Raw genomic sequence first — 21264 nt, 5'->3', positions numbered from 1 at the left:
TACAAAAATAAATATTGACAAAAAACTAATATATAGAAAGGAATTATTTACAAATGACAAAATACAAACGAGAAATGAAAAAAATATATACAATAATTAGAGGCTGTCGACGAGTAGTTGTTGGAGCATGTCGTGGAACAGCCCCTCTGTGTCGTATACAGCTTGGGATTGCTCCTCGCTATCGGCGTACGCGAGACACGCTCCAACCTTCCACCGACACAACTCGCTTATCTCGAGAGAGAGTCTAAAAAAAAAAAGGTGTGGAGGGTTGTATGGCGTAAATTTAAATCGTATGAAATAAATTAAAATTACCTGTGGGCGAATGCCACGACTTCGAGACTGGGTTGGTGGTCTGCTCCCATGAGGTTCCTTTTTAGAAAAAAAAAAAGACTGAGCAACAAGGCGTTTTTTTGTAAAAAAATATATGCGTACGTTATAAGCGAGTCGCTAGGCGGGAATAACTGGAGCCTAGGGTCAATTTGGTCTAAGTCGACCGGCTCTAAAGGTATCACAGCCCGATATGGGGTGTCTAATAATAGAATTATAAAAAAAAGAGACAAGGTATAAGATAAAGCATTTAATTTTTATAACACCCTGTTACGAAAAATGAGGTCTAATAAAACCCTCAGGGTTTGGAGGTCGCTGTCGAGCTGAACAGCCGACATCGCCAATGACGGGGAGGTCGTCACCGTCAGGAACGCCCGGGCCTCAAAGAGGGCCGAAACGTCTCTGATGAGACTAAACAAATATATATTTTAAAATACGGAATATATTATTATCAATATTTAGGTATAAATTCAAGCTTACCCATCCCCGTCAATGACGAAACCGGGTCCGGCGGTAAGGATTACGTCGGCGGGTCGCTGGAATTGGTGGTCCGGATAACTTCCTTCACATTCCGAAGAAGAGCGACTCCAGCTACCCGCTTCAGCAGCCGCCTCCAAACCCTGCGGGTTGAACAGGTATTCACCCTCTTGTATTACGGCGAAGCTGAAAATATATATATATTATTATTAAAAACCCCAGCCAAATTCGAAAAAGGGTTTATTTGGGGAAATATCAAAATAACATTTATAGATCACCGAGCTAAAAAACTCAAATGTCGACGTCCTCATCCGAGAATAGTGGCGATGGACTTCTGGATGTCATGATAGCAGAGTTGTGATGTCTTAGGGACCCAGTTCCAGGGTTTTTATACCAAAAGGACCCCCATACACACTTTGAGGGGCACCCCCATACGTAGGGGCCATTTGGGATGTAAAAACAAAAATCTATGAGAATCCCTCATAGTTTAATCTGAAATAGTTAAGAGGATCTATTCCACATAGTTTATGGGGCTCCATAAAATTCTACGCGCAACAACATTCATTTATAACCATTTTTCGACAAAACGTTTGTCCCCAAAAAATATCTAACACTTCGAAACGTCTTTTTTAAAAAGTATTTGAGTATATAACTGTCACCTCTTTTACCATGACAATCCTTCTACGTTTAAAAACAGCTGTAAAAACAATCGCTTTTTATAAACATTTCGGTGCGTAAAAAAGCACACTATTTTAACAATACCCGATTTGACGCGTCATGTTAAATTCAGGAGTCGCGCGTGGGTCAAAGACAAACTTAATTTGCATCGTAAAAAAGGTTAGGGTTGACACAAAAAAAAGACCCCTAAACCATTTTCCCTTCAAAGAAAAAGACCGGTAGGGGCCTACATTGTTCAATTAAGACTCGAGCGGCGTGGGCCCAAAGGATTCCACCCTAAGGGTTTGGTGTCTAATAAAACAGCGGCTCGTAAAAAAAATTGGGGCCGCTCGGAGAACAATAAGGGCACCGTCAAAAAGTTTTTTCGTATATTCATCCAGCTTTGTCAAAATAGTCAAAAGAGTTTTCGGCGGCTCTTTTGAAAAACAACTTTTGTCAGCGATAAAAGGATGAACCGCCACCATATTTATGGGGCTATCATTAAAGTAGCCATTGATCACTATCCATCCTTAATTTATAGGCTTAAAAAACAGTGGGCCCATCTTTTAGAAAACAATCGTGTTTTATATAATAGAGTTTCGAATTAACGACGTGATATTATTTTTATACAGCCTCAAAAGATACATATAAATAGAGCCCGATCGGTCAAGGAAACTTCACTAATCAGCGGAATTCTCAAGTTGGAAGTCGTTTTCTTAGCGCCTAGAAAAAATGGATAGCGAAAGCTTATGTTGGTTTCTAGACGATTTGACGGTAAATAGACCCTGGTCCGTGCCCCAACTGCTGCAATTTTATTACGGAATATGTTTATTTTTAAATTTAGAGCCGGGGTTTGCACCAAATAAGTTACCCGCAATCTTTAGCCGTCTAAGTTTTAAATTAATTTTGACGGTTATTGAAATTTTTGAAACTGTTCAAACTATTCCCCACTTTCCAGAAGCGTGCCAAACGGTAGCCGAACTCCGATTATTTAATCAAGCATTACCGCCTCTGTTAGGCGAAATTATTGAAGCTAGATATAATAAGCGGGAAAAAGAATTACTCGAACTCGAGTGGGATGCTATGTTGGGTGCCGAATATGACGAACCTGTGTTGGACTACCTGAAGAGTAAGTTTTTTTCTCTCGTACCGCGTATCAAAAATATAAAAGAAATTAAAAAAATATATTTGTTTTTTATAGACACCCCTGAAATTGTCACGGTCGATGATGCTGATGGAGACCCCAAACCGCGTGAATCCGCCGAAATGGTGGACGAATATTTCAACGAACTACTTAACCAAAGCGGTTACGGGGAGTAGGAGGGAAATTTACCAATTGTAGGGTATATTGATTTTGAGGACCCTAATTGCGTAATTTTGGGTCAGAATGAAAAACATTTCCCGAACTTCAATATGACGGGGATTGAATTGGAAGCTGAAATATCTGATAATATAGCGGAAGGGCTTGCCAGGGTCACTGAACGGGTATTACGCGATGTAAACCCCGCGCTGTGTAAATATCAGAATGAACCCGAAAACAAAAGACTAAAAACGGTCTATGAAACTTGGTCTCATTCCAAAGAAAACAATGTGGCCCAGCGAGCCGAGGCGCTCCTCCTTTGCTCCAAATCGGGTGTCCGACCGAATAAAGAATGCGCGTCGCCCGAATCGATTAGAAAATTTAGAACGTACCTGAAAGAATATATTTTAATCTATCAACTTAAAAACAGCTGGCCGACCTTGGTGTACGATTCTAGAATACGGGCAGGTATGGACAGAAAACGTATTGTACTTTTAAACGAGGGGGCGCATTTCAATCTAGTTAAAAAGCGGGCTCCCTTATTCGGGAAAGCAAAGTTTTGTTCAAAGTGTCTCGAGGGGTACAGACAAGATAGCACCCACGCGTGTTCAGACTATTGTTTCGCGTGCTGCAGGGCCCTAAAATGTACCGGAGATATAATAAAATGTACCGACTGTTTACGTAATTTTACGGGTGTCGATTGCTACGCGCATCACAAAATAAAATTAACCGGCGATAAATTATCATTATGCCAAAATTTATTTCATTGCTCGGAATGTTCGATTCTAATCGATTTGACTAAACGCGACGGGCAGCTGCATTCTTGTAACGAACAGTATTGTACCGTTTGTCGTAAGTTTTCCCCCTCGGGACATCAATGTTACATCCAAGTAATAAAAGACCCGCGACGCCCTTTACCCCGTTTGGATTCCAACGGATATTTTACGATTTTGAAACTATCCAAACCAAACGGCACCCTGATAAGAAAAACTGTTATATTCATCAACCCATTTTATGCGTGTCGGAAACTTATTGTTGCGCGTGCGTGGATACACCCGACGTAGCCTGTAAATTGTGCGGCGTTCGCCAAAGACAATTTCTGGGTTCAGATTCCGCGCGAAACTTTTTCGAATATTTAAGAGCACTGGCTCGGGTAAGAAGAGTGACCGCGCTTGGACATAATGCGAGTAATTATGATACGCAACTCCTATTACAAGTTATAATGGAGAGTGCAGACTCGTTTGAGCCTGATCCGATAGTAAATGGAACTCGCATCTTGCAACTGAACCTACACAATTTAACTCTATTGGATTCGTATAATTATATACCAATTCCTCTGTCGAAATTCGCGGATACGTTCGAGCTGAGCCGCGAATAAACGAAAGATTTTTTCCCTCATTTTCTATTCAACGTAGTTGATAATAATTTTGACATTTACCCCTTGGAAGCTTACGGTGCCCAATATTTCACGGCGAATGACCGCGAAAGTTTTAACAAATGGTACGCTCTCGAAACCGAAAAGAGTTTGGGATTTAATTACCTCGATAGTTTATCGAAATTTTATTAAAAGAATATTCCCTAAGGCCGCGCGATAAATTTACGAGAATAATTTCCCGTCGCCGTTAAATTGAAAATTTATTTGATTCGGGATTGCTAGAACTCTAATGTTGTGGGCGAGTGATTAGACAATAAAATGGCAACCAGAATTATGCAAAATTATAAATGTTTATTTTTATTCAGAACAGTCTATGGAACGTTCTAGATTTAACTTTCATCAATAACCCAACAATATACAGGGTGTCCATTTTTAATCGAAAAAGTGATTTTCTCAATAACCGTTGTAGTTAGAATTTTGAAATTTTTTGTGTGAATTGTCAGTACCGGGGGCCATTGTTGTTTAGGTTCTACAATTCAATTTATGGGATTAAAATTTATTTATTTGACAATTTTTAATAAACTTAAATTAAACCATGGTATTTTTAAGTTTATTTCATAGTTATCTGTTGATTATATTATAAATATAGAAATATTTTTAAGAATAAGGTTACTTATTATCTCATCAAAGACATTGCAACATTAAACATTATTATTTTATGTTTTTACAGAAATGCGATCCAGAGTATTATTAATGTATCGAAGGCAGAGTATTATTAATGTATCGAAGGCAGAAACCATTTCAAAATAAATGAAAAATAAATATTTTCGATTATTATTTATGTATGGTTTATTGAAAATCGTATAACAAGTATACATTAGTTAAGTAACACATAAAAATTTATATATTAATTTATATTTATGTATTAATGAAAATATACAGGGTGTCCATTTTTATTCGAAAAAGTGATTTTTCTCAATAACCGTTGTAGTTAGAATTTTGAAATTTTTGGTGTGAATTGTCAGTACCGGGGGCCATTGTTGTACATAATGTTTATCAATTTTAAAATAATATTTTAAAATTTTGAAAAAATAAATTTTGATGTATTGGAGCTCGTAAAATTTTGCCAATGAGAAAAATGTAGAGCGGCGTCGAAAACATAAGAATAACGTTTGGTCGTTGAAACCACAATCATTTTTCACGAAATTACACGCGTTTGAAAATTGACTTAACGGGTAAACAAAATAATTGGAAAAATCAAAATCTAGAATCTTTTGGATGCAGTGGAAGTCGTAAGACAATATTATTTTTAGGATGAACTAAATATTATTTTTAGCATTACACTCAGCACTCGGTCCGTCCCAAAGTCAGTTAGAAGAAGTTGGAGAGAAAACGCCCATACAAACACAACAGACTCAACATCCACAACCATCATAACACGAACTCAACATGCACAACCATCAAAACACAAACACGACAAACTCAACACTCACAACCGTCATAACACGAACTCAACATTCATAACCTACGCATAAACATTACAAAAACGTAATACACCAAACCGTCACGACGGTGAGCGAAAAAACACCATCCAAACCAAACCGCAAATGTATCCGTTAACGCTCACCGTCACACGGTGGTTTTGCCAACCCTTCGAGAAACTGCGAACGCAGAAATTTCGAGAAATTGCGTACGCAATGATTAACCTTTGCACGAATAATGCGAACGCGTTCGCAGGACAGACGGACAGACACACAGACGGATAGACACGGTGATTGTATAATCCCTCCTAGGGGACTTTGTCCCCTCGGAGAGGTAAAAACGGAACGGATGACAGAAATGAACGCGTACACGCTGAACGATCTTATTCAAAGCGGGAAATGTCTGTTTTCTCTTCGTCAACTGAAAAAATTTGCTTATCGATTATTAAAAGAACGTTTAATTTTAAACAAAAAAGGTCGAAATTATTTTACGGCACTTTGAATCGACATTGATACTCACTTTTTGTTTCGTTTTTATTGAAAGATAAAGGCATTAAGGAAATTAAACGGTTCGTAGATTGCGTTTCGTCTAAAATGCCTGAAGTGAGTTTAAGAGTGCGCAAAAATACTGGTCGTCAGACTAGTCGAGTTAAGCAAATGTTAAAAAACGCAGTGGGTTCCGCAGCAATCATGTTTATCCTTAGGTTGTAAAGGACTGCGCTCAATCTTCTGCCTGGTAATAGTTATTAAAGGGAGCTGTTGGCTCGACTGCCATGAAAAGCTTGCCACCAACCTCCTACGCGGTATAACCCTGCCACCTGAATTAATGGTATTAAAAGTTGCTAAATGACTGAGGCCTAAGTTGTTGCATTGGATATTACCCTAAATTAACGTAAAATTACTATTTTCACGGTTTTTTTTAAACTTACAAAGCTCTTTTAGATAAGCAATTTTAAAATCTAACAGCTTTTCTCTTTTTATTTTACGAAAGTTTTTGAAAATTGTAAATTTGAAATGGCCTTTGTGTTCCATAATTAATGTCTGGGTTTTTTCATTCAGATGGATAAACAGATAGATGAATGCGCGAAAAAGACAAAATATCCTTTGAAAAATTAATCGCAAAAAAAAGATAGCATTAAACGCTTATGCCAATCACTCGGGGCTAACAGTCGCAATGATAAGGAAGCAGTAAGTTTAAAATTAGCAAGAAAAAAGGACAAACGAAAATAACGACATTGTTTTCATAGATCAAACTAATTGTTTGTTTCATTAATACGAGATTAGGAAGAGCGATAAGTAGCCCACAAATTATAAACAGCAATTCGCCGTATTGGGATGATTTATTCAGCCTTCGGGTACACTGAGAGAAAAAAGTTCTATAAACTTTACAGATGTTTTCTGGCAACCCATGTTGCCTGAAACTTCTGTAAAGTTTACAGGAAAAAAGTCTGTCTGTGTGTCAGATTCTTACTGTAAAATTTACATATGTCTACAACAGACCCAGTTCTGTAAATACTACAGTGGTCTCAAATATGTAATTTTTACAGTTTCGTTCCGCATGAACAATCTGTAATTTTAACAAGCACTTATGAAAATTTCACAGGTTTGTTCTGTTTTGGAAACCTGTACTTTTAACAAGCACTTATGCAGATTTCACAGGTTTGTTCGGTTTTGGAAACCTGTACTTTTTACACATATAATTGTACACTTTACAGTTTCGACCTGCATGAACAACCTGCAATATTTACAGATATTATTGTACATCGTACAGCTTTCTTTGGCATGTGACACCTGTACTTTTTACAAACAATAATGTAAATTCTACAGGTTTGTTCTGTTTTGGAAATCTAATATTTAAATTTTTAATGCTACTCTAAATTTTAAGTGTTTTGTAGAAAGTGTTTAAAGCAAGTTCAGTGGTTTGTTATGCATATATTTTTTATTATTATTTTTCCATCAAACATTTATTGTATCAGATACCATCAAACTGGAACATTTTGTTAGTTAATAATAATATTTTTACATTCACTTCATTTTCTTCATTTTGAGGATTAATCCGGGCTATGCACCTAACAAAATTATAATTAGAAAATGTTTTTATTGTTAGAGACTATATAATGTTTACCGTTGAACAAATTGCATAAAAACTGCAGCTCTTGCCGGATACTTTATATTCAAAATATAGTATAGTCCAAAAAACGAGAAAAATCCTGTTAACAAATCCGTTGATTTGATATGATCATTGATAATTGTTTTATCCACAGAAACTAAATATTGTGAAGAGTGTCCCAAAGTTTCTCCTATAATAAATAAATATATTATATATATAATACAATTACATTAAATGATATATAAATAAATAAGAGTTTAACCAGTTACCTATTGTTACGAGGCACGGGTGGGGGGTGTAAGTTCTTCTCGATACCATTAAGGTTGGTTCCACCCTTGAAATAATAAAAAGTTTTAATTTGTAAAATAATGATGTTACAAATATCTCATATAATATACAAGTAAAGTACCTCAAAATTTGGAAATATTACATCATCATCTTCTCTGAAATGTACCATTAGAAGCATTACAATCGTGGCTTGGGTTTTGTCCTTGTGGTGGCCTTCTTTAAAGGTGGTGATAATGTTACGAACTGTTTTTTTTTACTTCTTGAAAAGTAAGTTAGTATGTAGCTGCTCTTTTCGGTAAAAAATCTTTTAAAATTTGATAAAATATCAATGCCTAAGAGATTTTTCAAGTGGACATCATTTACGAAACCCTCAAAGAGGAATGGCCAATTTATTTTTAGCTGTTCTACAGTCATTGCTACATTTGAGCATAGTTTCATTCCCCTGTAAAATAATTAATTCTTATAATTCTGTTACGGAACCATTTTGAAATTTCAACATATAAAATCAATTTGGTGAATTAATTTCAGGAAATAGGTCTTTCTACACTTAAATTCGGGTCCTTGGTGACCCTGTCAGACACACAACCTCTCTTTGAACAATTTAATATTAGAGTCCTAGCAAATATTTTGACCCAATTACCCATTGACTACCCCTAATAGCAAGTCTGCTTGCTGTTGAAGTAGTTTAAACACTTAGAAGGTTGTAGACTAGATTATTGATTAAATACGGAGCGGCTACAAAAGAGCGAGAAATGGCTTGTTAGGTTAAGGTTAGGTTAAGTAAGGTTCAGTTAGGTTAGGTTAGGTTAGGTTAGGTTAGGGTTAGGTTAGGTTAGGTATCTTTGGTTCTTTTGTAGCTGATTCGTAATTAATTACCTTGTTTTCCATTGAAACCAGCCATCTTTGGCCCTTTGTAGCTTCTCTGAATGCAAATTCCCTGTTTTTCATTGAAATAAAAAATGTCTGTTTCTTTTGTAGTTATTCCGTATTTAATTACCCTGTTTTCTATTGAAACAAGCCATTGCTCGCTCTTTTGTAGCTGCTCCGTATTTAAATACCCTGTTTTCTATTGAAACATACCTTAGTTTAGTCTACAACTATTAATACAATCGTCGCGTACCCTAAGTCACCCAAAACTAGTATTGGGGCAGATGTAAACTACTTCCCACTTAACACATTTTATATATTTTATAAATAAATTATGAAAAACACTTACTTTAGCCTCACTCATGATTTTACAATAAGAAGAACCTGAAACAAAAACTTTATCATAAAAATTCAGATTATTATCATTATTTATTTTCAAATAGTAAATTTTTAAAATATTTAAGAGAGCTAAAGTGTAATGGACGTTATTTGTATTTCCTCCAATCGGCCTTGGAAGGAAGCTATCGAACCAGCAGACTACAATTTAACAGGGTTACCGGACAGGCTTTGTTGTTCTGGTATACTTTTTCTCCCCAGGATAAAAACTATGGAAAAAAAACTGTGACGTAGCACTGCCAAGTCCCTATAGCCATAGAAATCAGAAAGTAACTAGAACGGCAATGGTATACTACTGGCGGATCAGTCAGTAACGAAGTCTTTAATAATATTCTTTATTCGTAACGAAGGTACTTTTTAAATTACAAAACTAAAGGGAAAAGTCGCCACCGGCGGATCCCGCTAATTTTTATTAAAGCCAAAGCTACGGTTCTTATCGCCAGGCTTAGCGCTATTGGAAAAATCGTTCTAGCTAACATCTGATTTCTATGTGTACGGCAACCCTGTTTCAATGACTGAAAAGCATGACTACCATACATTTGTATTACGCAAAATAAATAAATTAGAACTAATGCCTGGAAGACCTGTGCAAATATCTTCTGCTTACCAAATTCGGCTTCATCACAGCCGCTTGAAGGAAAGTGTCCATTCGATTTTAAACGACAGATAATTTGTCTTAATGATTTTTAAGGTTTAGTTTTGAAAACAAAAGTAAAAATAGGAGCATGAGACAGTCGCGAAATATAGTCATGCTAATATGCTTAGTAATAATATTAAAAATAAAATTACTATTTTTAAAATACGTTTTGATATAGGGACTAGCCTATATCAATTATGTTTAATATCTCAAAATATACATTCAGTTGTGAATATAGTTAACCGAATCAAGCCGTTAGAAGAAGTTATGTGGAAACAAACAAAACTTACCATCGCAAAAATAGTTTTCGCTACAGAATTGAAAAACGCTCCAACAGTACACTCGCTCGAGGTTAAAAATCGCAATGCACGCAGTGTTGCCAATGTTGGCAATTGTAAATTCCCTCTTCCGTTTCTAAACGTTCCCGCCCATAGACATAATAAAGAAATAGATCCAAGATTCTACGGGCGGTCAATACGGAGGCGACGCCAAGCAGACAACCGGTATTTGTTCCGTATTTCTGTGGTACCACGTTTAAGCGACGCCTGTCGATTAGAAAAAATCATCACGTGACACGTCACACATGTTCGTGTTTGTAATCTTTTCGGTACTCTGACGTGTTTCGCGAAAATTTTGGCTGTGAGAATGTTGCTTGTGCTTATTTAAAATAAGGTTAATTTTTATTATAATTTTTAGTCAATTAATTCTTTCAAAACCCAAATAAAAAGCAGCAGATAATCTTTTAATTAAAAACCAAAAAATTCTAATTGCGAAATGATATTTTGTCAAAGGCTTAAGTAACTCGTGTACTATCCGGTGTGTTGTGGTTATGGCTTGTTATGGGAATATTCTGAGATTCTAAATTTTAAACGAAAGTAAATGGGATTTTGATGAAATGAATGATTCTACTAAAGGTACGTAGCTATTGTCCTTGAAATAAAATTAGCTTTGACAATTTAAGTCTGATGGCTTGACCCTTCATTTCTAGATTTTTGTGCTTCGCTAATTTGTGGAGTCTGAGCTTGCAATGTAAATTAATAACTTTCTTACTGATGATGTTTGATTCCAACTTCAGCATCAAACATGTTCGTGGTGATCTGGGAAGATGCCCATGCCAACGATATTTCGTAATACAGCAAGTTCTAGTTCTTAGACTACATTTCTTTTATAGAGGGAAAAATATCTCTTCATAACAACTAAACAAAATTGGCTAAAAACCAAGGAGATCTTACTCAAATTATAATAACATAATTAAACCTACACGAAATGATCCTTGGTCAAAATTTAAAGGTAAGAAGTTAGCATCACCGGTTTTTTCTATTTCACTTTCAACTGGATGTAATTTCTTTAAATTAAATAATAATTATTTAGACTATTTTTACTTGTTTTAATTCTATGGAAACCAAACCAGAGTTGGAATGGCTTTTGGTGTGACCCACCTTTTGCCATTTACAATTTGTATATCCCGTTCTAAAAAGTGATCATTACAAATTAAATCATGATTTGAATGTGTCGCGATTTACAGCAATTGTCCATTGAGAAAGTATTGTAGGTGTAGATAAGGGAAACCTATAGATATACAAAGATTTTAAATAAGAATGAATATTCATCGAAATAATATGATAATTTAATCCTACTTATGGAATGAAACCTTTATTGCAATGCGTAAAAAACACTAACATTTTAGTAGAAAACACTTTTTCTATAACTTTTTAATAAAAAAAATCACCAAAACGAATTGTGAAACATGTTAGCTAACATAAAAGTACTACCCGTTTATCAAATTCACCCCTAAAGTTTTTGCGTCTGATTTTAAACCGGATAAGTTCTACGTGGCCTAGGCCAAGCGCTCACTACTCCTCGTAACGTCTGCGTCCTAGCTTCCACAAGCCTTTGCTTCGTAACGGAGAGCCAGTGGGCGCCTAGTCTAAAGCGCCACTAAACTTAAGTGGCGCTTTACACGTAGTACCCCAGGAATACGGAACAACTGCCGGTTGTCTGCTAGTTATCGCTCCCGTATATTTTTGGCAAATCAAACTCCGCGTAAGGTGTCTATTTCTTTATTATGTCTATGTTCCCGCCTTATTATAAAACATTCCCCCTTAATCCTTTTGTTTTTAGCCAAATCTCTTTACATTTTTTTTTAATTTTCTTCGAATATTTTGATAACTATGATTTTCCGCTCGTCTTGTGTGATTAAGGCGGAGTCAAAAAACCATATTCAGAATCTTTAGAGATTATTATACGGCTAAACTAGTATTTTAAAAAGATCATTAAACCGCTAACTAGCTTCACAAAAAACAATCGTAAATTATTCTTAGAAGTCAAAAATACCGCCAAATCGAAGTATTTCTACAACAATTCCCTTTTCCCCTTTTATCTAAATTATGGGCGATAATTCCGCCAACCGGAAAAGTTCCCGCTCATTGGCCACATTGAAGGCACGTTTCCAGTGTGTGTTGCCAGGTCCCAAAAAATCAAATTATCGTACTAGAGCGAGGAAATTATCGATTAACTCTAAGCAATTTGCAACGCAATGATAATTTGCTTAGCTGGCACTGGAATTATTGAGGCTGGCGGACAAATCTTTTGTCGCATATTTGTGGAATTTGAGTTTGCTTTTTAAATTAACTACGGAGTTCGTTTTTGATTGGCCGCGAAAAAAAAAAAGAGATCGGTGCCGCTGTGTGGGGAGCTGTGTTTGATGCCCCGAGTTGGCAGGTACCTTCGTACTTTCGATCAACAGTACAAAATCGTACACGACGCTCGTACGTTTTCTATATCTATTCGTGGCGTTGATAATTAGTTAAAGTAATCAACCAAATCTTCAAGGTCATTCGAAAACTAACTTGGCAACCATAAGAGTTTCAAAGTTAGTTCCCATTAGAAAAGTGTTCCCAGTCGCATTTTATGGCCAACTAACTTCGACACGATCTGATTTGCGAAATGTTAGGCCAAAAACGACACGATCGTTAAGTTGATAACGTGTCGAAGACGAGGTTCTGGAGCTGATAACTCTAAAATTACTCGTGTTAGATATCTGAAATTTGCTAGAAATCCTCGTCGAGAATGGGGGTCTGTAGTTCAACAATTTCAATGACTTTGTACCATGTCTTCAAAGTCATTCGAAAAGTATCTTAAGAACCGTAAAAGTTACGAAGTTCAATTAGAAAAGTGTTCCCCGTCACAATTTATGGCTAACTAGCTTTCATGGGATCTAATTTGCGTGATAAAAAGTCGAGAACACGTTTCTAATTGGAAACAACTTCGTAACTCCACGGTTCATTAATATAGTTGAGATAGCGCGGTTCTCAAGTTAATTTTCGAACAACCTAGGAGACATGGTTCTAGGTCATTGAAATTTTCAAACATGTAATTTTTCAATTTTATTTCACTCCGCCTACCGTTATCATCCGATTACTTTTATCATTTATGACAAATCCCAAAACAATCGCTAAAAGCGAAGTCTGTATAATGTATAATTACTGTAAACATTCTGTGAATATTACAGAATAACACCGTGTCATGCATGTTTTTTGTGAAGTGTAAAAACCACAGTTCGCCCCAAAATCATTTTTGTGATATTTACAGTATACAATAGGGAATCACAATTTACAGAACTATTCCTGTACATTTTACAGAAAATAGTTAAAAGTATAGTCCCACTGGTATAATTACAGATGTAAACTGTGTATAGTTGAAATAATTTTTCTGTGTTTCTTTCATGCAGAAAAACATTGTAAATTTATTTTACATTTCACTACGGTAAGACCTTTCTGTAGAAAGTACAGCTATTTCTCTCAGTGTAAGAAATTATTTAACGCTGCATTTTATAATTTCATAATTCTTTAAAATAAGCGATTAAGAATTCAAACTGCTAAATTGTACAGTGGATTACTGATCTTTACAACTGAAATTTAATTGAGGTTTAATTGTTAACTAGCCTAGAAGTGGGCCCTAAGCTAGTTGAGTGTTTCGAGGCAATCCACCCCAGAAAGCCCCCTACCCCTTTTTCCCATGCAACAATTTCCGTGACAACCGTTTCCCCATAGTCGAACCACCCCATAAATGCCCCCACACCCCTTTTTTCCCTTGCCCTAATTTCCACGCAGTAAGCGGCCCCTGCCCTTTTTCCCATGTGAGAATTTCCGTTGTACTCCCTCCCCCTTTTTCCCATTGAAGAATTTCATGGTACCCTTTCCCCCCCCCGCAAACTCACCTTTCTCTCTCGCCCCAAATCCACACCCTCAGTATGGCACCCCCTCCTCCTTTTTCCCATGCGAGAATTTCCGTGTACCCTTTTTCCCATAGGTGAACCACCCCAGTAAGGCCTCCTCCCCCTTTTTCCCAGGTGATAATTTCCATTGTACTCTTTTCCCCATAGTAGAACCACCCCAGTAAGGCCCTTCCTCCCCTTTTACCCCATGTGATAATTACCGTGGAACCCCCTCCGCCCTTTTCCCATGTGATAACTACCGTGGTACCCCCTACCCCTTTTCCCGTGATAATTACCATGTGATAACTATACCGTGGTATCCCTCTAATGTTTAATGCGAAACAAGAAATTTATTGATTTATTTTTACTGTCGGATAAATTCGATTAGAGACTGGTGTTTAGAAAATAAAATTATTAAGATTTATATTTTTCACTTTATTTTAAAGTATATAAATGTTTGAATAAAAAATGAGGGCCCGGGCCCGAAGGAAGTCACCGCGCAGGCATTCTATTGTTCTGGAGACTTAAATAGTTTTCCAATAGGGCCGCTAAAATCATTTTCACTTCAAATAAAACACTTGCGCGGACTTCGTAAACCATCCGTAAAAGTTCGATACATTTAAAGAGCTTCAAAATGCCGACTTATTAGATTTAATTGAAGAATTGTTTTAATTGCAATTAATAAATTTGAGAAAAGCCATTTGGAACATTCAGATTGAGATTTAGGGAAGGTAACGACGACCACCACACAAACCCTTCGGCTCGCTCGATGGCTCCGCTGGAAATATATTTTGATATGAAACTAACATTTTGATAAATGAATTAAAATGATCAGCTTTCTGACGATACTGTCATTTTCATTTCTAAGCCTTTCTTGTTAATCTCCTTTTTAACACTAAGCTGCAGATATTTAACTGAAAAGTTATAAAATTGAATACGAAACATTAAGTTCCACAATTCAATTTATTGGATAAAAATTTATTTATTTGACAATTTTTAATAAACTTAAATTGAACCATGGTATTTTTAAGTTTATTTCATAGTTATCTGTTGATAATATTATAAATATAATTTTTTTTAAGAATAAGGTTCCTATTATCTCACCAAAGACATTGCAACATTAAACATTATTATTTTATATTTTTACAGAAATGCGATCCAGATTATTAACAATGTATCGAAGGCAGAAACGATTTCAAAATAAATAAACAGAAATTATTAACGATTATTATTTATATATGCTTTATTAAAATATCTGTTGATATTATTATAAATATATACACATTTCTAAGAATAAGGTTATTATTATCTCAATAAAGAGGTTACAACATTAAACCTTATTATTTTATGTTTTTACAGAATTGTGAACGTGCAATAAATGGTAAAAAATAAAATTAATGATGCATCGAAGGCAGAAACATTTTCAAATTAAATGAAAATAAATATTGGCTTTAGTGTCCCATTCGAACGAACGCCGCCCAAAATTGCGACATCGGAATTAAATGCAGTAGCTATGAATTTAGCAATGCCTACTTAATATCTTTGTAGTGTTTTCTAGAATGTATGTATTTATTTTTAAAATACAATGGAATTTGCATTAATTGTACTTTTAACTTCACCTAATCAAGCAAAGAAAAAGTAACTAAACCTAAAAATGAAATAGTAAATCCATCTAACCTAACGTAGCCTAACCTACCCTACCCTACCCTACACTAACCTAACTTAACCTAACCTTACCTAATCTACCCTACCCTACCCTAGCCTACACTAACCTAACTTAACCTAACCTACGTATCCGAATACTTTTCCCCCACCCAAAGCTCCTTTCTGACCCCTGGTCCCGTTTAGTTGGGGAAATACAAAGCGCATTTTGCACTAAAATTACTAGTGGCCCTAAAAAACATACTATTCCTAGTAAAATACTGTATTTCAACCCTGAAATCACGAAATCTTATAAATAAATCTTAAAAATAAATATTTACGATTATTATATATGTATGGTTTATTAAAAATCTTATAATAAGTATAAATTAGTAAAGTAACACATATAAAAAATTTATATATTAATTTATATTTCTATATTGATGAAAATTTATAAAAAATTGGGTTATTTTTCAAATAAAAAATATTTAAGATCACAAACTTTACTAAAAAATATTATTTTTGTGATGTATTTAGTTAACATTAGGTGAAAAGTTACGCCTATTAATCGATATTTGGGGAGACTAAAATTTCAGTGATTTCAAGGATGAGCGTCATATTTGGGGAGACAACCGTTACCGTGATTTCAAGAATGAGCGCGATATTTGGGGAGACAAACGTAACAATTATTTCAAGGATGAGCGCGATATTTGGGGAGACAAACGTAACAATTATTTCAAGGATGAGCGCGATATTTGGGGAGACAAACGTAACAATTATTTCAAGGATGAGCGCGATATTTGGGGAGACAAACGTAACAATTATTTCAAGGATGAGCGCGATATTTGGGGAGACAAACGTAACAATTATTTCAAGGATGAGCGCGATATTTGGGGAGACAAACGTAACAATTATTTCAAGGATGAGCGCGATATTTGGGGAGACAAACGTAACAATTATTTCAAGGATGAGCGCGATATTTGGGGAGACAAATCGGATATTTTCTGTGTTTTCATTTTAACGTTTATACTTACAATTGAAAGAGGAACATTTTGCAAGATTTATGTGATGAACTTCACTCAACGTTGAAACAATTTTTGTCCATTATGTAAAAACCTCAATATATCCAGAAATGTTTCTTCTAAATCGTGTAAGTAGAAGGAAAGTAAGGTCGACACGCCAGTCCCAGGTTCAGGTTTAGGTTCGGGATCAAGATCCGGGATTTATGGGGTGAAATGGGGGTAAAAACGGCGAAAAGTCAATGTATTTATGATATTTCTCGCGACGATTTGTTTTCTCATATATCAACATATTATGTTCAGGCCAACTTGTTTATTTATCTACGCTTATCGCGAAAGATACTTGAACGTATATCTTATCGCGTTTTATCGTACGGAATAAGTTGAAATGATGTAAAAATTGATAACCTAGGCGGCGCGTGCGCAGATTCCCCGGGAGGCACGGTTTTCGCGGCGTGGTTAATTTAAATGGAAACATGGAGTGTTTTGACGTCATGTAATATTTGTTGTTAAAGTAACGTAGAATGGAAATATTTTTAAACTTCATTTTAATTTCATTGTAGTACGCTTGACACTTGAACCTATCTCACGAGTATTTCTTAAAACGTATATCTCAATCGCGTTTTATCGTACGGAATAAGTTGAAATTATGTTAGTTGTATGATACTTGATAACCTAGGCGGGAGATAGCGCGCGTGCGCGGATTTCCTGGGGCGCGGTTAATTTGAATTTAAAACACGGATTTGAGTGTTTTGACGTCATGGAATATTCGAAGTAGTTGTTAAAGTGACGTAGAATGGAAATATTTTTAAACTTCATTTTAATATCATTAGCGCGTAAGTGGTTCATGTACCCAAAATTGGACCGCACGTTTTTTTTTCTTTTAGGTGAATCTCTATGGAAGTTTAACATTACAATAAAGCTAATAGGTCCAGTTTAGGGTACTTATGGTCCGAAATAGGGTACATAGGGCCAGTAATGGTGACTTTGGTCGCTTTTAGGGTACTTTCGGTCCGTTTTGGTCCATTTTTGGTTACAAGACGTGTGAGGGGGACTTTAGAGTTGATAAGATTTGTAAATATCATTTGAAACTAATAATTTTCACGCTTTATTTAAGTCAAGCAATTACATTTTTTAAAATGAAAGAAGTTAAACAATATAAAAATTTGTAAATATTGTAAATATTTTTAGGTAATAAAGAAATTAAGAAATGTTTTAATTAAAATATCTTTCATTTTCTACTATATTTTTAAAAATGAAAGAAGTTTAACAATATAATTATTCTAATATAATTTCAAATTCAGGTATTATTTAAAGTACAAATGCATAATTTAGTGAAGCAATTCTTATTTAAATACTTTTATTTAATTAATTTGTGTATCTGAAATGTATTTATTGAAAAATAAGTGGGTTTTACTATTTATCGCGGTTTTTTTAATATATATATTGGAATTGTTACAAAAGGTTCTTTTAAACGTAACTTAGTACATTAATTTATTTTAGAAGTTCAAAACGTTCAAAACGTATAAAGAGTCCTTCAAAGTACTTTAAAAGGATTTTATTTACGAACTAAATCCATATTTTTTTTTCAAACTTAGAAGTTAGTTTGTATGAAATACTTACTAATACCTGAAAAATGGACTTTAGAGTGGATAATTAAGTATTTTTTCAATCCTTATACCTATATTTACATATTGGCATTGTTAAAAAAGGTTCTTTTAAACGTAACTTAGTACATTAATTTATTTTGGAAGTTCAAAACGTATTAAGAGCCCTTCAGAGTACGAACTAAATCCATACTTTAGAAGTTAGTTTGTATGAAATACTTACTAATACCTGAAAAATGGACTTTAGAGTTGATAAGATTTGTAAATATCATTTGAAACTAATAATTTTCACGCTTTATTTAAGTCAAGCAATTCCATTTTTAAAAATGAAAGAAGTTAAACAATATAAAAATTTGTAAATATTTTTAGGTAATAAAGAAATTAAGAAATGTTTTAATTAAAATATCTTTCATTTTCTACTACATTTTTAAAAATGAAAGACGTTAAACAATATAATTATTCTAATTTAATTTCAAATTCAGGTATTATTTAAAGTACAAATGCATAATTTAGTGAAGCAATTCTTATTTAAATACTTTTTTTAATTAATTTGTGTATCTGAAATGCTGGGGCACGGGCGCCACCCGCGTCTCAACGTCTGACTATCATCTGGCAGTTCCATACTGGGCTATTTGACCATCAAAATGACCAAATACACGTATATTTGAACATTTCCATGACTACATGACTGAAAAATTGTTTAAAGGTCCATCTACTTGGTTACAAAATTTGTTAAATACTTGGCTTTAAGGCCATCTAAATTAAAGTTAGAAGAAGCTAGACAAAGAGAAATTGTTCTGAAAAATAAAATTAAAGATATAAAAACTAACCAATAGTATTTCGAATACCAAATAATTCGACGTATTTGTTTTTGAAATAACTAAATAGTTTGCATATTTTTCAAAAAAAAAAACTAAAAAAGTAATTGAAATTACTGTTAATTTTACTTGCAATAGTAAAATACTAAACCAAATGTATAATTTATATTTTATTTTATTTAATAAATTTAAACTATAATACTAAACTCTTTCAAAAAAAACTTTTACAAACAAAATTTAAAATACACATTTTTAAAATTTAACTACACCAGCTCCAAGTCAGCTAGCGACTATTCATTTTTTTAAGTAACTACTAACTACAATTAAAATCAAAGGATCTGCAATATTTTTCATGCTTTGAAAACAATTCATTAAAATCTCGAGTTTTTAAATATATGTAAAACACGAAGGAGCAGATCTTTTATCACAAATTTTCAAACATTATATTTAATTTAGTTTATAATAATATAGGGAACTCAAAAATTAAAAAACGAAAAATCAAAAATATTATTTACTTCAACCTTTCTCCCAGTTATTAGTTTCGTTTTAAACTTGGTTTACGTTTTAGTTTTACTTTGCTATTCTAGAAAATTCCAAAATTCCTTTAGAGTTAATCAGTAAAACCACTTACTTTAAGTATTTTTAATCCGTTCTATCTAATAGTAGATTACGCACCTATAATCCATGATGTTTTCATTTAAATTCAAATTATAACGAATTGAAAGTTTGAAGAAAATATTAATTTAGTTTGTAAATGAAATCCTTTTATAGTACTCTGAGGGGCTCGTAATACGTTTTGAACTTCCAAAATAAATTAATGTACTAAGTTACGTTTAAAAGAACCTTTTTTAACAATTCCAATATGTAAATATAGGTATAAGGATTGAAAAAATACTTAATTATCCACTCTAAAGTCCATTTTTCAGGTATTAGTAAGTATTTCATACAAACTAACTTCTAAGTTTGAAAAAAAAAATATGGATTTAGTTCGTAAATAAAATCCTTTTAAAGTACTTTGAAGGACTCTTTATACGTTTTGAACGTTTTGAACTTCTAAAATATATTAATGTACAAAGTTACGTTTAAAAGAACCTTTTGTAACAATTCCAATATGTAAATATAGGTATAAGGATTGAAAAAATACTTAAAGTAAGTGGTTTTACTGATAAACTCTAAAGGAATTTAACTTTAAAAGGTATCTTAGATTGTGGTTTTAATTTTATTCAAATTATAACGAATTGAACGGTTAGTCTACGCTTTTCTAACTTTGGTATCAGCGGCCAATGTACCAGTCAATACTTAAGTAACTACTAACTACAATTAAAATCAAAGGATCTGCTATATTTTTCATGCTTTGAAAACAATTCAAAATCTCGAGTTTTTAAATATATGTAAAACACGAAGGAGCAGATCTTTTATTACAAATTTTCAAAAATTATATTTAATTTAGTTTATAATAATATAGGGAACTCAAAAATTAAAAAACGAAAAATCAAAAAAGTTACTTACTTCAACCTTTCTCCCAGTTATTAGTTTCGTTTTAAACTTGGTTTACGTTTTAGTTTTGCTTTGCTATTCTAGAAAATTCCAAAATTCCTTTAGAGTTTATCAGTAAAACCACTTACTTTAAGTATTTTTTTAATCCGTTCGGTCTAATAGTAGATTACGCACCTATAATTCATGATGTTTTCATTTAAATTCAAATTATAACGAATTGAAAGTTTGAAGAAAATATTAATTTAGTTTGTAAATGAAATCCTTTTATAGTACTCTGAAGGGCTCTTAATACGTTTTGAACTTCCAAAATAAATTAATGTACTAAGTTACGTTTAAAATAACCTTTTTTAACAATTCCAATATGTAAATATAGGTATAAGGATTGAAAAAATACTTAATTATCCACTCTAAAGTCCATTTTTCAGGTATTAGTAAGTATTTCATACAAACTAACTTCTAAGTTTGAAAAAAAAATATGGATTTAGTTCGTAAACAAAATCCTTTTAAAATACTTTGAAGGACTCTTTATACGTTTTGAACGTTTTGAACTT

At 33.8% G+C, this 21264-nt stretch overlaps 2 protein-coding genes and 2 long non-coding RNA genes across 11 annotated transcripts in view; 3 read left to right on the top strand and 1 right to left on the bottom strand.

Moving 5' to 3' along the window:
• Window positions 1-4973, top strand: part of LOC149961361 (uncharacterized) — a 33284-nt gene extending 28311 nt beyond the window's left edge. For all 5 annotated transcript variants that reach the window (XM_090176841.1, XM_090176842.1, XM_090176838.1 and 2 more), the window contains one exon: window positions 4867-4973. In XM_090176841.1, the coding sequence (XP_090032967.1) occupies window positions 4867-4890 (24 nt within the window). In that variant the 3' untranslated portion in view covers window positions 4891-4973. The remainder of the gene's footprint in view (window positions 1-4866) is intronic.
• Window positions 446-3693, top strand: LOC149961362 (uncharacterized). Its single transcript, XM_090176837.1, has 2 exons — window positions 446-2590; window positions 2663-3693. Exons 1-2 carry the CDS (start codon window positions 2194-2196, stop codon window positions 2779-2781), a joined length of 516 nt encoding a protein of 171 aa, XP_090032963.1. The 5' UTR covers window positions 446-2193; the 3' UTR covers window positions 2782-3693.
• A 1182-nt stretch (window positions 4974-6155) lies between the features above and the next one.
• LOC149961356 (uncharacterized) overlaps window positions 6156-21264 on the top strand; it is a 421639-nt gene continuing 406530 nt past the window's right edge. For 2 of the 4 annotated variants that reach the window (XR_016480220.1, XR_016480221.1), the window contains exons 1-3: window positions 6156-6220; window positions 6677-6805; window positions 6865-6972. This is a non-coding gene — a long non-coding RNA (uncharacterized LOC149961356). Of the gene's footprint in view, window positions 6221-6676; window positions 6806-6864; window positions 6973-14674; window positions 14799-15280; window positions 15322-21264 lie in introns of those variants that run through there. The other 2 variants (XR_016480218.1, XR_016480215.1) reach the window with 2 other exon arrangements.
• On the bottom strand, window positions 7621-8302 carry LOC149961360 (uncharacterized). The gene is made up of 4 exons (XR_016480206.1): window positions 8137-8302; window positions 7997-8061; window positions 7743-7917; window positions 7621-7686 (listed from the first exon to the last, which is right to left on the bottom strand). It is a non-coding gene; the product is annotated as an uncharacterized LOC149961360 (long non-coding RNA).

This window comes from Leiobunum rupestre, chromosome 1 (assembly GCF_980474605.1).
Source record: "Leiobunum rupestre chromosome 1, qqLeiRupe1.1.hap1, whole genome shotgun sequence".
NCBI classification, from domain to species: Eukaryota; Metazoa; Arthropoda; class Arachnida; order Opiliones; family Sclerosomatidae; genus Leiobunum; species Leiobunum rupestre.
This window is presented reverse-complemented; position numbering and strand designations above follow the sequence as displayed.

What these genes read in the sequence shown, in the direction of transcription:
- LOC149961362 (XM_090176837.1), top strand. Translation starts at nt 2,194, where the DNA reads ATGGATAGCGAAAGCTTATGTTGGTTTCTAGACGATTTGACGGTAAAT. An exon ending in TGTGTTGGACTACCTGAAGA is followed by an intron (nt 2,591 to 2,662) that starts GTAAGTTTTTTT and finishes TGTTTTTTATAG; the next exon opens with ACACCCCTGAAATTGTCACG.